Source organism: Hyperolius riggenbachi, chromosome 6 (genome assembly GCF_040937935.1).
Source record: "Hyperolius riggenbachi isolate aHypRig1 chromosome 6, aHypRig1.pri, whole genome shotgun sequence".
NCBI classification, from domain to species: Eukaryota; Metazoa; Chordata; class Amphibia; order Anura; family Hyperoliidae; genus Hyperolius; species Hyperolius riggenbachi.
The window spans coordinates 82,215,477-82,228,530 of NC_090651.1; the positions used below are offsets into that span (position 1 = coordinate 82,215,477).

At 47.5% G+C, this 13,054-nt stretch overlaps 1 protein-coding gene across 6 annotated transcripts in view; it reads right to left on the bottom strand.

Moving 5' to 3' along the window:
• Positions 1 to 13,054, bottom strand: part of LOC137520974 (cytochrome P450 4B1-like) — a 169,713-nt gene that overhangs the window by 53,591 nt on the left and 103,068 nt on the right. For 4 of the 6 annotated variants that reach the window (XM_068239616.1, XM_068239614.1, XM_068239615.1 and 1 more), the window contains 2 exons: positions 3,878 to 3,987; positions 473 to 617 (listed from right to left, as the gene is read on the bottom strand). In XM_068239616.1, coding sequence (XP_068095717.1) covers positions 473 to 617; positions 3,878 to 3,964 — 232 coding nt within the window. In that variant the 5' untranslated portion in view covers positions 3,965 to 3,987. Of the gene's footprint in view, positions 1 to 472; positions 618 to 3,877; positions 4,069 to 13,054 lie in introns of those variants that run through there. The other 2 variants (XM_068239612.1, XM_068239611.1) reach the window with 1 other exon arrangement.

Below are 13,054 nucleotides of genomic sequence, written 5' to 3' on the forward strand. Positions count from 1 at the left end.
TCTAATCGTGTGTACTAGGCATAAGAAATGGCCAGTTTATAAGTGCTCAGGGTCCTACGGGAGTCAAGCACTTTACAATTGTTTTGGTGTTGTTGTTATAATTGGACTGGTAGGTTTATTGTAGCTGTAAGAGACAGAATAACAACAAAAAAGCTTAAAAAAACAATGCCCCAAAGTAAAATAAGTATTTGATCCCCAATCAAAAGATGAATTAGTACTTGTTGACAAAACCCTTATTGGCCACAAGGTTTGCACACATCTGAGGAGGGATTTTGGCCCACTCCTCTTTTTGCAGATCCTCTCCAAGTTAGTAAGGTTTCGAGATTGATGACTATCAAGCCTTCTCACCATGCTGCTTTGCGATAGACTATACACACATACAGTATATAGACACACACATATGGCAGAGAGATTAAAGTGTGGCTAAGTGGTGTCTATACAACACCAACGTAAGTAAATAAGAAAATATTACCTGCTCTGGCCAGTAAGGTCTTGGCATAATCTGGGTGAGTAATATTCACATATACTACAAATTTTCCAAACCAGACTGGGGTAGCATAGGGATACTGTAAAGCCCACTCCTGCGTTCGGACCAGGAGACTATTATCATGGAGAAACTGTGGGATAACAAAACATATCGTCGTAGATCAACGTTTACAAGTTGTGCAGAAACCATCCATATGGATACAGACTTATCACTGATGTTGTATTGTAAGTTATCGTACAGCAATAAAGTGTGGCCAAAGGACAACTATTAAAGAGACATTGAAGCGAAAAAAAAATTATGATATAATGAATTGATTTTGTAGTACAGATAATTACTAGAACATTAGTAGCAAAGAAAATATTCTCATACTTTTATTTTCAGTTATATAGTGTTTTTTGTAACATTGCATCATTCTCTAATATTTGCAGTTTACACTCTACTCAGCATTCTAAATGATTTTACAGAGCAGTTCAGTGAACTATTGAACTGTTCTCTGGAGAGAAAAAGAAAATACAGTGTCTGACAGTTGAACTTGAGATAACAAGCTTCAGAAGACAGAGCTCTCTGCGACTTTGAAAGTTGTGCAGCTCAATGGATTTTTTTGCATAGATAACAACTGGAGTTTCTTAGCTATTCCTGTACTGGAAACAACATTAGACTTATGTCTCTGCTCCTAATGTTTTATTTTTTTAGCTGTACTTACACATACAAATCATTGTATCATAATTTTTTTTCTGCTTCAGTGTCTCTTTAAAGAACTATCGGGGCTGGGCCAAGGTAATCTGTGGACCAGGAAGACACAAGGTAGACAGAGAGAGTCCGACTACTGCGTATTATTGAAGTGTCCCAGTCAAACTTTTTCTGGCCAAAGGCACTTTTTTGTGGTTGTTGACCTGAGGAAGAGGGAAATGCCCACAAAACACATTGCCCTACACTACTGTGCAATAAACTTGATTCTCAATCGAGTTATAGTAACTATGAAAGAAAGTATTTTTGTATGAAGTACATTATGTAAAAGCAAAGCAATTTTAATAAAGAGTAATTAGTATAATTTTTTTTTTTTGCTAGCTTTGTTCTTATCTTATTAACCATGACATCACGCACATGCGCAAAAAAGTGCCCGGCAACAGGCGCGCGATCAAGGACGCGCACCGCCGGCCCAGCGCAGCCGTACTACTACGGGTCATAGCAATCCGGGAGTAGTACAGGGTGAGGTGTTCGCCGGCGAACGGTTCCCGAACCGTTCGACGACATCCCTATTTACAAGCCCATTGGCCACAAAATGACCACAGTGAAAAAGTCCTGGAAGGGTGATCCTACGCTTCCAGGAAGAAGAATGAAGACGGGGAACTTTTTGAAACTCAGAAAAACCGCATCGTCTGGTGAGACGCTGTCGGCTTTTCTGCGGGGGGGGGGGGGGGGGGGGTTCGATCAGTGAAAGGGATCTATAATCCATTTCATTGATCGCAGGGCTACCCCACTACAATTCATCTCACACCCCCCACTACAATTCACCTCACACCACCCCACTACAGCTCACCTCACACCATCCCACTACAGTTCACCTCACACCACCCCACTACAGTTCACCTCACCCCACTATGCTTCACCTCACACCACCCCACTACAGTTCACCTCACACCACTACACTTCACCTCACACCAACCCACTACAAATCACCTCACACCACCCCACTACAGTTCACCTCACACCACTACACTTCACCTCACACCAACCCACTACAAATCACCTCACACCACCCCACTACAGTTCACCTCACAGCACCCCACTACAGCTCATCTCACACCACCCCACTACAGCTCATCTCACACCACTCCACTACAGCTCATCTCACACCACTCCACTACAGTCCACCTCACACCACTCCACTACAGTTCACCTCACACCACTCCACTACAGTTCACCTCACACCACTACACTTCACCTCACACCAAACCACTACAAATCACCTCACACCACCCCACTACAGCTCACCTCACACCACCCCACTACAGCTCATCTCACACCACCCCACTACAGCTCATCTCACACCACCCCACTACAGCTCATCTCACACCACTCCACTACAGTCCACCTCATACCACCCCACTACAGTTCACCTCACACCACTCCACTACAGTTCACCTCACACCACTACACTTCACCTCACACCAACCCACTACAATTCACCTCACACCACCCCACTACAGTTCACCTCACACCACCCCACTACAGCTCATCTCACACCACTATACTTCACCTCACACCACCCCACTACAGCTCATCTCACACCACTATACTTCACCTCACACCACCCCACTACAATTCACCTCACACCACCCAACTACAGCTCATCTCACACCACCCAACTACAGCTCATCTCACACCACCCAACTACAATTCACCTCACCCCACCCCACTACATCTCATCTCACACCACCCCACTACAGCTTATCTCACACCACCCCACTACAGCTCATCTCACACCACCCCACTACAGCTCATCTCACACCACCCCACTACAGTTCACCTCACACCACCCCACTACAATTCACCTCACACTACCCCACTACAGCTCAACTAACACCACCCCACTACAGCTCATCTCACACCACCCCACTACAGTTCACCTCACACCACCCCACTACAATTCACCTCACACCACCCCACTACAGCTCATCTCACACCACCCCACTACAATTCACCTCACACCACCCCACTACAATTCACCTCACACCACCCCACTACAGCTCAACTAACACCACCCCACTACAGTTCACCTCACACCACCCCACTACAGCTCAACTAACACCACCCCGCTACAGTTCACCTCACACCACCCCACTACAATTCACCTCACACCACCCCACTACAGCTCACCTCACACCACCCCACTACAGTTCACCTCACACCACCCCACTACAGTTCACCTCACACCACCCCACTACAGTTCACCTCACACCACCCCACTACAGCTCACCTCACACCACCCCACTACAATTCACCTCACACCACCCCACTACAGCTTATCTCACATCACCCCACTACAGTTCACCTCACACCACTACGCTTCACCTCACACCACCCCACTACAATTCACCTCACAACACCCCACTATAGCTCACCTCACACCACCCCACTACAGCTCAACTTATCTCAATTAACTCGGGATCAGGCAGCACAGCATCCTGTATGGGGATTGTCAAGCTAGAACTGCAGGATTTTATGAATATAATTAATAACAATAACAGGCTATGAGATAACAGTCTGACCACACTTAGATAAGATGAGATACACTTTAATAACTATGTGACAGTACCCAGAAAACTGGCAGCGTGCATTTAGGTTACTTTCTCCAGTGAAGTGCATCTTGCTTCCTGTATGTTGTACCTGGTGAGTGTTTCCATATAGCCAGTGGGTGGGGGGTCCAGGAAATGACTCCAGAGCTTTTACAAGGGCCCATCTCTTCTGGAACATCTGGAAGGTCTTCAGGAGCAGCACTGAGAGGAAAAAAGCAGCTATGATATAGAAGACTTGGTATATATCCACAGATAAATAAGATGCCATTGTAGCTGTTGGTGTCTGTGCATCCAGCTTGTGACTATTTAGTAAATAGACTGGCACGGTATGCTATATTTGCCATATGACAATCTGAATAATAACAGCCACACCCTCTAGTGACTAGGAAGTTGCTGTTGAGGTGTTTTTCTACTGAAGAGCTTGGGGCAACAAAAAGGAAGATCTTAGTTGTAGCAGGCATTATTGGTACACAGGGACCTGTGTTTTGCAGTGCTCAGCTTCCAGATACATTTACCCTGTCTTGGTTTGATTTAAAGGAAACCTGAGATGGTGCAAAAGAAAAAAATTATACATACCTGAGGCTTCCTCCAGGCTGATTACTCCCTCATCGTCTGGATCGTCCATAATTCGGACCAGAATGCCCTCCAGTCTGTGGCATACTGCGCAAGCGCAGCCTGGTCACGGATTCCCCAACGCAGTGCCTCTGCAGTACTACTGCGCAGGCGCAGAGCCACTGGAGCGCGAGGAGGGAGCATGCACAGCTAGACTGTTCCTGCACCAACTGGCCCCGACTAAAGGACTTTCCAGGGCCAATTATAATCCAGATGACGCAGGAGGATGGTGGGGGAGTGATCAGCCTGGAGCGGGCTAGAAACCACAGGTATGTATAATTTTTTTCTTTCGCACCATCTCAGGTACTCTTTAAACAAGAAATTATAGTACACTCAAATGCACATCTACTAATTCAGTACCCTTTCAGAAATCCTCTGTAATTAGTTACAGATGCAACATAAAAAAATGAAGGCTCCGACCACCCCAATAACCTCCAGTGCTATGGACAAAAGCTAGCAGTGTTTCAAGTGTATCAATTCCAACGAGTACATTTGAAATCGGCGCCGGTAGACTTGGGCGCAGGATACAGCGGTATATGGCTGATCCTGCTTCCGCACAAGTCCGGGCCGATTTAATTACTATTCCCCCTCCAGCCCGCCATGGATAGTGGGGGAATTAAATAATTCGGCTTCCAGCGATTGCTGGAGGCCGAATTATTATGTTTTTAAGCAACCTCGGCTCCGTCTTCTGACGGAGCCGACGTTACTCACTGAGCGCTGCAATAGGAATGATTCCTATTGTAGTCTATGGAGGCGCCGGCTGCGCCTAAATCTAGCAGCGCTGAAAAGCAATGCTCCGATTCCAACTATCCTTTTTTTTCTCAGAGGGACTGTACCACTTGTAGAACCAAACTTCTTTGCTTCTTTCAAGATTGATGTACATATCTGTGGAGACACATTTGTTTCTATTAAGCCCAAGTTTTCTCTTACAATGCCAACCAGCGATTCTATTTTGTATCTGTTGCCCTTAACTTTAAAAGTCTCATGGAGCAGGAGGTCCAAAGGTTTTATGACTTTTCTACCTTGTTGTAGTTCAAAGGGTGAGACAGTGGACACCTGGGATACCTTTCTGTATCATGCAAACAGTGCATGGGGAAAATACCACTTCCAGTCCTTCCCCTGCAAGTCTAAACATGCTCTCAACAATTTTTTCTTTATTAATATTATTCAGTATTTATATATCCTATTGAAGTGCTCATAGAGGCTACTAGTCTGCGGTGAGTAAGAAGTTAAAGAGTACCTAAAAAATTATAAAATTACAGATTGCTTTAAGCCTGATAAGTTGCCAAGAGATAATAAATTACACATAATAAAGTATGATTTTCTCAGTTCCAGGGTATTCCACATACGGGCTTGTTGAAATCCCTGCCCCGTCTGAAATCAGGCCCTGGCAATTTTATTTATTTCCTAGCCATAGCTGCAAAGGATGCTGGGGGATTCATGTCATGACTCCACCCACCCCCATGTCATGGTCCTAGCCTACACCCACCGTGAAAAGAGATGTTATCTGATCCAGGCAGGCAGACATTTGGGATAAGAATGATAGGATGCTGTCTCAGATTTCTTATCTTTATAATCACTCTGCCAGTGGCGTAGCTAAGGAGCAGTGGGCCCCGATGCAAGTTTTACAATGGGGCCCCCCCAAGCACTCTATACATAACAATTGATACGGTGTATCAAAACCTGCCAATGGCAACTACACTTTCATAAGTGCAAGAAGGGGATGGGGAACCGTCTGTTAATGATTACCACTATTCAAAGTATCTATAGAAGTGATTATTATGAGCACAGGACCAATAGAGAGCTAATACTGTAGTTGAGGGAGGACCCTTCGGGGTCCCGATGCGGTTGCAACCTCTGCAACCCCTATTGCTACGCCCCTGCACTCTGCTCTGCCTCTACTCTGTTTCTCATACTTGGAGCCTGAGAATACACGGTTCGTTTCTGGCGCTCAATTCTCCTCTCAATCCTTTTTGCCACTCGATTCTGCAGTAGATTCTCTTATCTTCCGCTCGTTTTTCTTATCTTTTTCCATTCACTTCTATCAGAAATCGAGTGGCGAAGGGATCGAAAAGGTTTGAGATTGGACATGTCGGAAATTATCTATTGAACCATCTAATCACCTCAAAAACAAACCATGTATTTCCAGCATTGTGCTGTACCAAAACAAGCCTGGCTCTTATCATGTCATCAGTCCAGCCCATAATCTGTACAGAGCATGTGCGGGATTTCACAGGCATTTTTGCATGACAGGAAGTACCCAAGGCTGGAGGAGAGGACAACATGTTGGAGGAAAGGACACAATGCTGAAGGTGTACTTGCAGGGCATCAGCATGAGGAGAAAGATGGAGGTGCTACTAAAGATATAAATGTGTGTCTGTTCTAGACAATACGATGTACCAGATGCATGTTCGTCTAACTGTACACAGTGCATAGACTACATATATGTATTGCCATTTAACTTTTTTTGGGGGGGACCGGAGGTAGTCTTTAAGGATTAGCAATGGTATTTGTCATCTGTATTTTTGCACAAAGAGCCTTCCACACAGAGCTGGGACAAGGTCCTCCAGCACCCAAGGCTGAGACACCAAAGTGCGTCCCTCCATCCCTCTCACCCCAGCCATTACACACTGATTGCTATTAGACTAAGAGGAGCCCCTGGGCCCCAGTCCACTTCAACACCTTAAACTCAAGTTATCTGGCTTGCAATCACTGCCATGTACTCCTTTTCCTATTTCTCCTGGCTTCAAACACAATAGGTGAATGATAGCTGAGTGAGTTGTGCGCCCCCTCCTACACTGCGCCCTGAGGCTGGAGCCTCTCGGCCCGGCCCTGCTTCCACAGGTCAGACATGAATTGGAGGCCTTGGTCACTGAGCATCTATCAAATTTGTCTGCTCGCAGGAACAAAACTTTTACTGCTTCTTGGTAAAAGCTGCACCTCTGATTGCCACTCTCTACTCCTAGCCAGAGCAGCTGACAATAGACAGTGGCCTGATCTCCTTTTTCTTCAGAAATGGGCATTCGGTGCATGGTGGGCTTATGGGCATCCATCCCCTGCTTTGCCCACCCTTTGACAGCAATGTAAGACTGGCAGTACTGGTCTAGGTCAAGATATCTTCAAATAAAATACTCTAGTATGGTTCCACGCCAGCACAATATGCAATTAGTATATACAAAACAGTCCCAAGACTATAGGGATTTGAATAGGAACAGCATCAGTCTTCATTCCTCAATAGTACAAAATCTTCTCGATTGCAGTCGTGAAATGTAGACAATTCATACAAAGATCCACTCTACAGTACCATAAGCTGCCTGACACATGTTTCACGGCCACAAGCCGCTTCCTCAGAGGCATACAAATATGTAAATATCAGGATAAAACCCAAGGTTAAGAGACCGCAATCTAAAGTGCAGAGTGTCCAAACACAGCACAAAGATGTGCTGTCCGTAGAAGCCAACAGGGACGTGCAAAATCGCCCCGAGGGACACCCATATAGTCTTGGGACTGTTTTGTATATACTAATTGAGTACTGGTCTATGGTTTTACTCATACAGGTACCATGCCAATATAAGCTTATTTTAACATCACAGGCAATCAAAAAGAAGGAAGACTCACAAGTCACACAGGACCATCAAGGAGAGCTCCTCCCAAAGTTCCAGTTACAATGTATGCATTTAAAGAGAGAGAGAGAGAGAGAGAGAGAGAGAGAGAGAGAGAGAGAGAGAGAGAGAGAGAGAGAGAGAAAGAAAGAAAGAGGGAGTGGCAACGCAAATCCCAATAAAACCAGCTTTTTTTTTCTTCTAATTAAAAATATATGTAATCTTTAACCACTTGAGGACCCACCCTTTACCCCCCCTTAAGGACCAGCGCTGTTTGTTGTGATCTGTGCTGGGTGGGCTCTGCAGCCCCCAGCACAGATCAGGGTGCACGCAGAGCGATCAGATCGCCCCCCTTTTTTTTCCCCTATGGGGATGATGTGCAGGGGGGGTCTGATCGCTCCTGCGTGCAGGCTAGTTGCGGGGGGCACCTCAAAGCCCCCCTCCGCGGTGACATTCACCCCCCTCCCTCTCCTACCTCTCCCTCCCGGTGATCCGGGCTGCACAGGACGCTATCCGTCCTGTGCAGCCAGTGACAGGACGTCCCCTGTCACATGGAGGCGATCCCCGGCCGCTGATTGGCCGGGGATCGCCGATCTGCCTTACGGTGCTGCTGCGCAGCAGCGCCGTACAATGTAAACAAAGCGGAATATTTCCGCTTGTGTTTACATTTAGCCTGCGAGCCGCCATCAGCGGCCCGCAGGCTATTCACGGAGCCCCCCGCCGTGAATTGACAGGAAGCAGCCGCTCGCATAAGCGTGCGGTCGGCAAGTGGTTAAAGGGACTTTGAGCAGTGCAGAATCCATTCTGCTGAATGGAGCTGCTGACTTTAGGAAAAAGTCGCCCTGTGTAATACAATATAACTATGGAAAGATGGATATCATTTTAAAGCTCTTTTTCTCCTCTTTCTAAATTGTCGCCCTACACCTTTTAGTTTTCTCTATTTTCGTGATTGAAATCGCGGCCGCGGCAATTTCAATCGCGAAAATAGCGAAAACTAAAAGGCGTAGGGTGGTGGTTTATATATCATTGGAGAGAGGAAAAAGAGAGCTTTAAAATGATATGCATCTTTCCATAGTTTTTGCACTGCTCGGAATCCCTTTAATGTAGCATAAATTACAATGGGCATGCAATCCTATACTTTACGGAGAAGTTGAATACAAGTCAGTACAGTGTCGACAGCCGTTTTGCACCGGGCCACCCAGTGCTACTTCAGGACCAAGTCCAAGGTGTCCCGACTCCTCCATAAAGTATAGGATTACATGCCCATTGTAATTTATGTAATTTATGCTATATTGAAGATTACATATATATATTTTTAAATTGAAGAAATACAAGCTGGTTGTATTGGGATGTGCACTGCCACTATCTCTCACTCTGTGAATACATAAGCTTAGCTTTTGTTTTGTTTTTTTTAACAGTTGAACAGTTGAATTTTTATGTTGTAATAAAGGTACAACAGATAGAAAATGGTACAGATATCTAGAGCCATACATCGAAGTTCATTGGAAGCATACAGCATCAGAGGTGCTCGGATGTGCCTCATCCACGAATTCGGCAATCCGCGTGGTTGCAAAAAAAAATAAAAATCTGCATTCGGCCCCGCCGCATGCGGATTTTCGTCCGCGTCCACGCAACCACGCGGATTTTCTGCCGTGAATGGCGTAATCACGCGTGGATTCCCGCCCGGAGGCGGAATGTCTTTTAACGTTAATAACAAAGCCCCCATACATGCTACAATCCCCCAAATTGCATGGATTATCGAGGTGATAAGGGGCAACATAACTTCAACATAAAAAATTCCCAATTTTTTTTTTTTTTTTTTTTTTTAATGGCTTTTAAAGACAAATCACCACTGTAAATGGGGCTATTAATTGGTAATACGTGGTTTTAAAAAGGGATATACGCGTTAAGCAATCAAAGAGGTGAAGGCGAGTTCCAATGGCACTTGGCGGCGAAGGTACCGCTGGAGGAGGATGAGTGGCTGACGCCAAAAAGGCCCCAGAGAGGTTTTTGTAATTTGTTTTTTTTTGTTTTTTGCAGCAATTAGCAATGACATCGCAGCAGAGTTGTCAGTGGACACGGGCAGTGTGAACGCAGAGTGCAGTGGTGGTAGCGACTGAGTCAGGAGAAGGACTATGCGGGCGGTCAGTTCAGCAGCACAGAAGGACCACGGCAACATACTGGTAGTAGTAGTAGCAGGCTAGCAGCAGAGCGTCATAGTGCTGGCCAAAAAATTAAATGCACCCAGTGACCCGGGCAGTGTGAACGCAGAGTGCAGCAGCGGGAAGCGACTGAGTCAGGAGGAGGAGGACAATGCGGGCGGTCAGTTCAGCAGCAGCAGCACAGAAGGACCATGGCAACATACTGGTGGTAGTAGTAGTAGCACAGTGTCATAGTGCTGGCCAACAAATTAAATGCACCCGGTGACCCGGGCAGTGATAACGCAGACAGAGTGCATTGGTGGTACCGTGGTAGCAACTGAGTCAGGAGGAGGAGGAGGACAAAGCGGGCGTTCAGTTCAGCAGCAGCAGCACAGAAGGACCATGGCAACATACTGGTGGTAGTAGTAGCAGCACAGCTTCATAGTGCTGGCCAAAAAATTAAATGCACCCGGTGACCCGGGCAGTGATAACGCAGACAGAGTGCATTGATGGTACCGTGGTAGCGACTGAGTCAGGAGGAGGAGGAGGACAAAGCGGGCGTTCAGTTCAGCAGCAGCAGCAGCACAGAAGGACCATGGCAACATACTGGTGGTAGTAGTAGCAGCACAGCGTCATAGTGCTGGCCAAAAAATTAAATGCACCCGGTGACCCGGGCAGTGTGAACGCAGTCAGAGTACATTGGTGGAAGCGACTGAGTCAGGAGGAGGAGGACAATGCGGGCGGTCAGTTCAGCAGCAGCAGCACAGAAGGACCATGGCAACATACTGGTGGTAGTAGTAGTAGCACAGTGTCATAGTGCTGGCCAAAAAATTAAATGCACCCGGTGACCCGGGCAGTGATAACGCAGACAGAGTGCATTGGTGGTACCGTGGTAGCGACTGAGTCAGGAGGAGGAGGAGGACAAAGCGGGCGTTCAGTTCAGCAGCAGCAGCAGCACAGAAGGACCATGGCAACATACTGGTGGTAGTAGTAGCAGCACAGCGTCATAGTGCTGGCCAAAAAATTAAATGCACCCGGTGACCCGGGCAGTGATAACGCAGACAGAGTGCATTGGTGGTACCGTGGTAGCGACTGAATCAGGAGGAGGAGGAGGACAAAGCGGGCGTTCAGTTCAGCAGCAGCAGCAGCACAGAAGGACCATGGCAACATACTGGTGGTAGTAGTAGCAGCACAGCGTCATAGTGCTGGCCAAAAAATTAAATGCACCCGGTGACCCGGGCAGTGTGAACGCAGTCAGAGTACATTGGTGGAAGCGACTGAGTCAGGAGGAGGAGGACAATGCGGGCGGTCAGTTCAGCAGCAGCAGCACAGAAGGACCATGGCAACATACTGGTGGTAGTAGTAGTAGCACAGTGTCATAGTGCTGGCCAACAAATTAAATGCACCCGGTGACCCGGGCAGTGATAACGCAGACAGAGTGCATTGGTGGTACCGTGGTAGCAACTGAGTCAGGAGGAGGAGGAGGACAAAGCGGGCGTTCAGTTCAGCAGCAGCAGCACAGAAGGACCATGGCAACATACTGGTGGTAGTAGTAGCAGCACAGCTTCATAGTGCTGGCCAAAAAATTAAATGCACCCGGTGACCCGGGCAGTGATAACGCAGACAGAGTGCATTGATGGTACCGTGGTAGCGACTGAGTCAGGAGGAGGAGGAGGACAAAGCGGGCGTTCAGTTCAGCAGCAGCAGCAGCACAGAAGGACCATGGCAACATACTGGTGGTAGTAGTAGCAGCACAGCGTCATAGTGCTGGCCAAAAAATTAAATGCACCCGGTGACCCGGGCAGTGTGAACGCAGTCAGAGTACATTGGTGGAAGCGACTGAGTCAGGAGGAGGAGGACAATGCGGGCGGTCAGTTCAGCAGCAGCAGCACAGAAGGACCATGGCAACATACTGGTGGTAGTAGTAGTAGCACAGTGTCATAGTGCTGGCCAAAAAATTAAATGCACCCGGTGACCCGGGCAGTGATAACGCAGACAGAGTGCATTGGTGGTACCGTGGTAGCGACTGAGTCAGGAGGAGGAGGAGGACAAAGCGGGCGTTCAGTTCAGCAGCAGCAGCAGCACAGAAGGACCATGGCAACATACTGGTGGTAGTAGTAGCAGCACAGCGTCATAGTGCTGGCCAAAAAATTAAATGCACCCGGTGACCCGGGCAGTGATAACGCAGACAGAGTGCATTGGTGGTACCGTGGTAGCGACTGAATCAGGAGGAGGAGGAGGACAAAGCGGGCGTTCAGTTCAGCAGCAGCAGCAGCACAGAAGGACCATGGCAACATACTGGTGGTAGTAGTAGCAGCACAGCGTCATAGTGCTGGCCAAAAAATTAAATGCACCCGGTGACCCGGGCAGTGTGAACGCAGTCAGAGTACATTGGTGGAAGCGACTGAGTCAGGAGGAGGAGGACAATGCGGGCGGTCAGTTCAGCAGCAGCAGCACAGAAGGACCATGGCAACATACTGGTGGTAGTAGTAGTAGCACAGTGTCATAGTGCTGGCCAAAAAATTAAATGCACCCGGTGACCCGGGCAGTGATAACGCAGACAGAGTGCATTGGTGGTACCGTGGTAGCGACTGAATCAGGAGAAGGAGGAGGACAAAGCGGGCGTTCAGCAGCAGCACAGAAGGACCATGGCAACATACTGGTGGTAGTAGTAGCAGCACAGCGTCATAGTGCTGGCCAAAAAATTAAATGCACCTGGTGACCCGGGCAGTGTGAACGCAGACAGAGTACATTGGTGGAAGCGACTGAGTCAGGAGGAGGAGGACAATGCGGGCGGTCAGTTCAGCAGCACAGAAGGACCATGGCAACATACTGGTGGTAGTAGTAGTAGCACAGCGTCATAGTGCTGGCCAAAAAATTAAATGCACCCAGTGACCCGGGCAGTGTGAACGC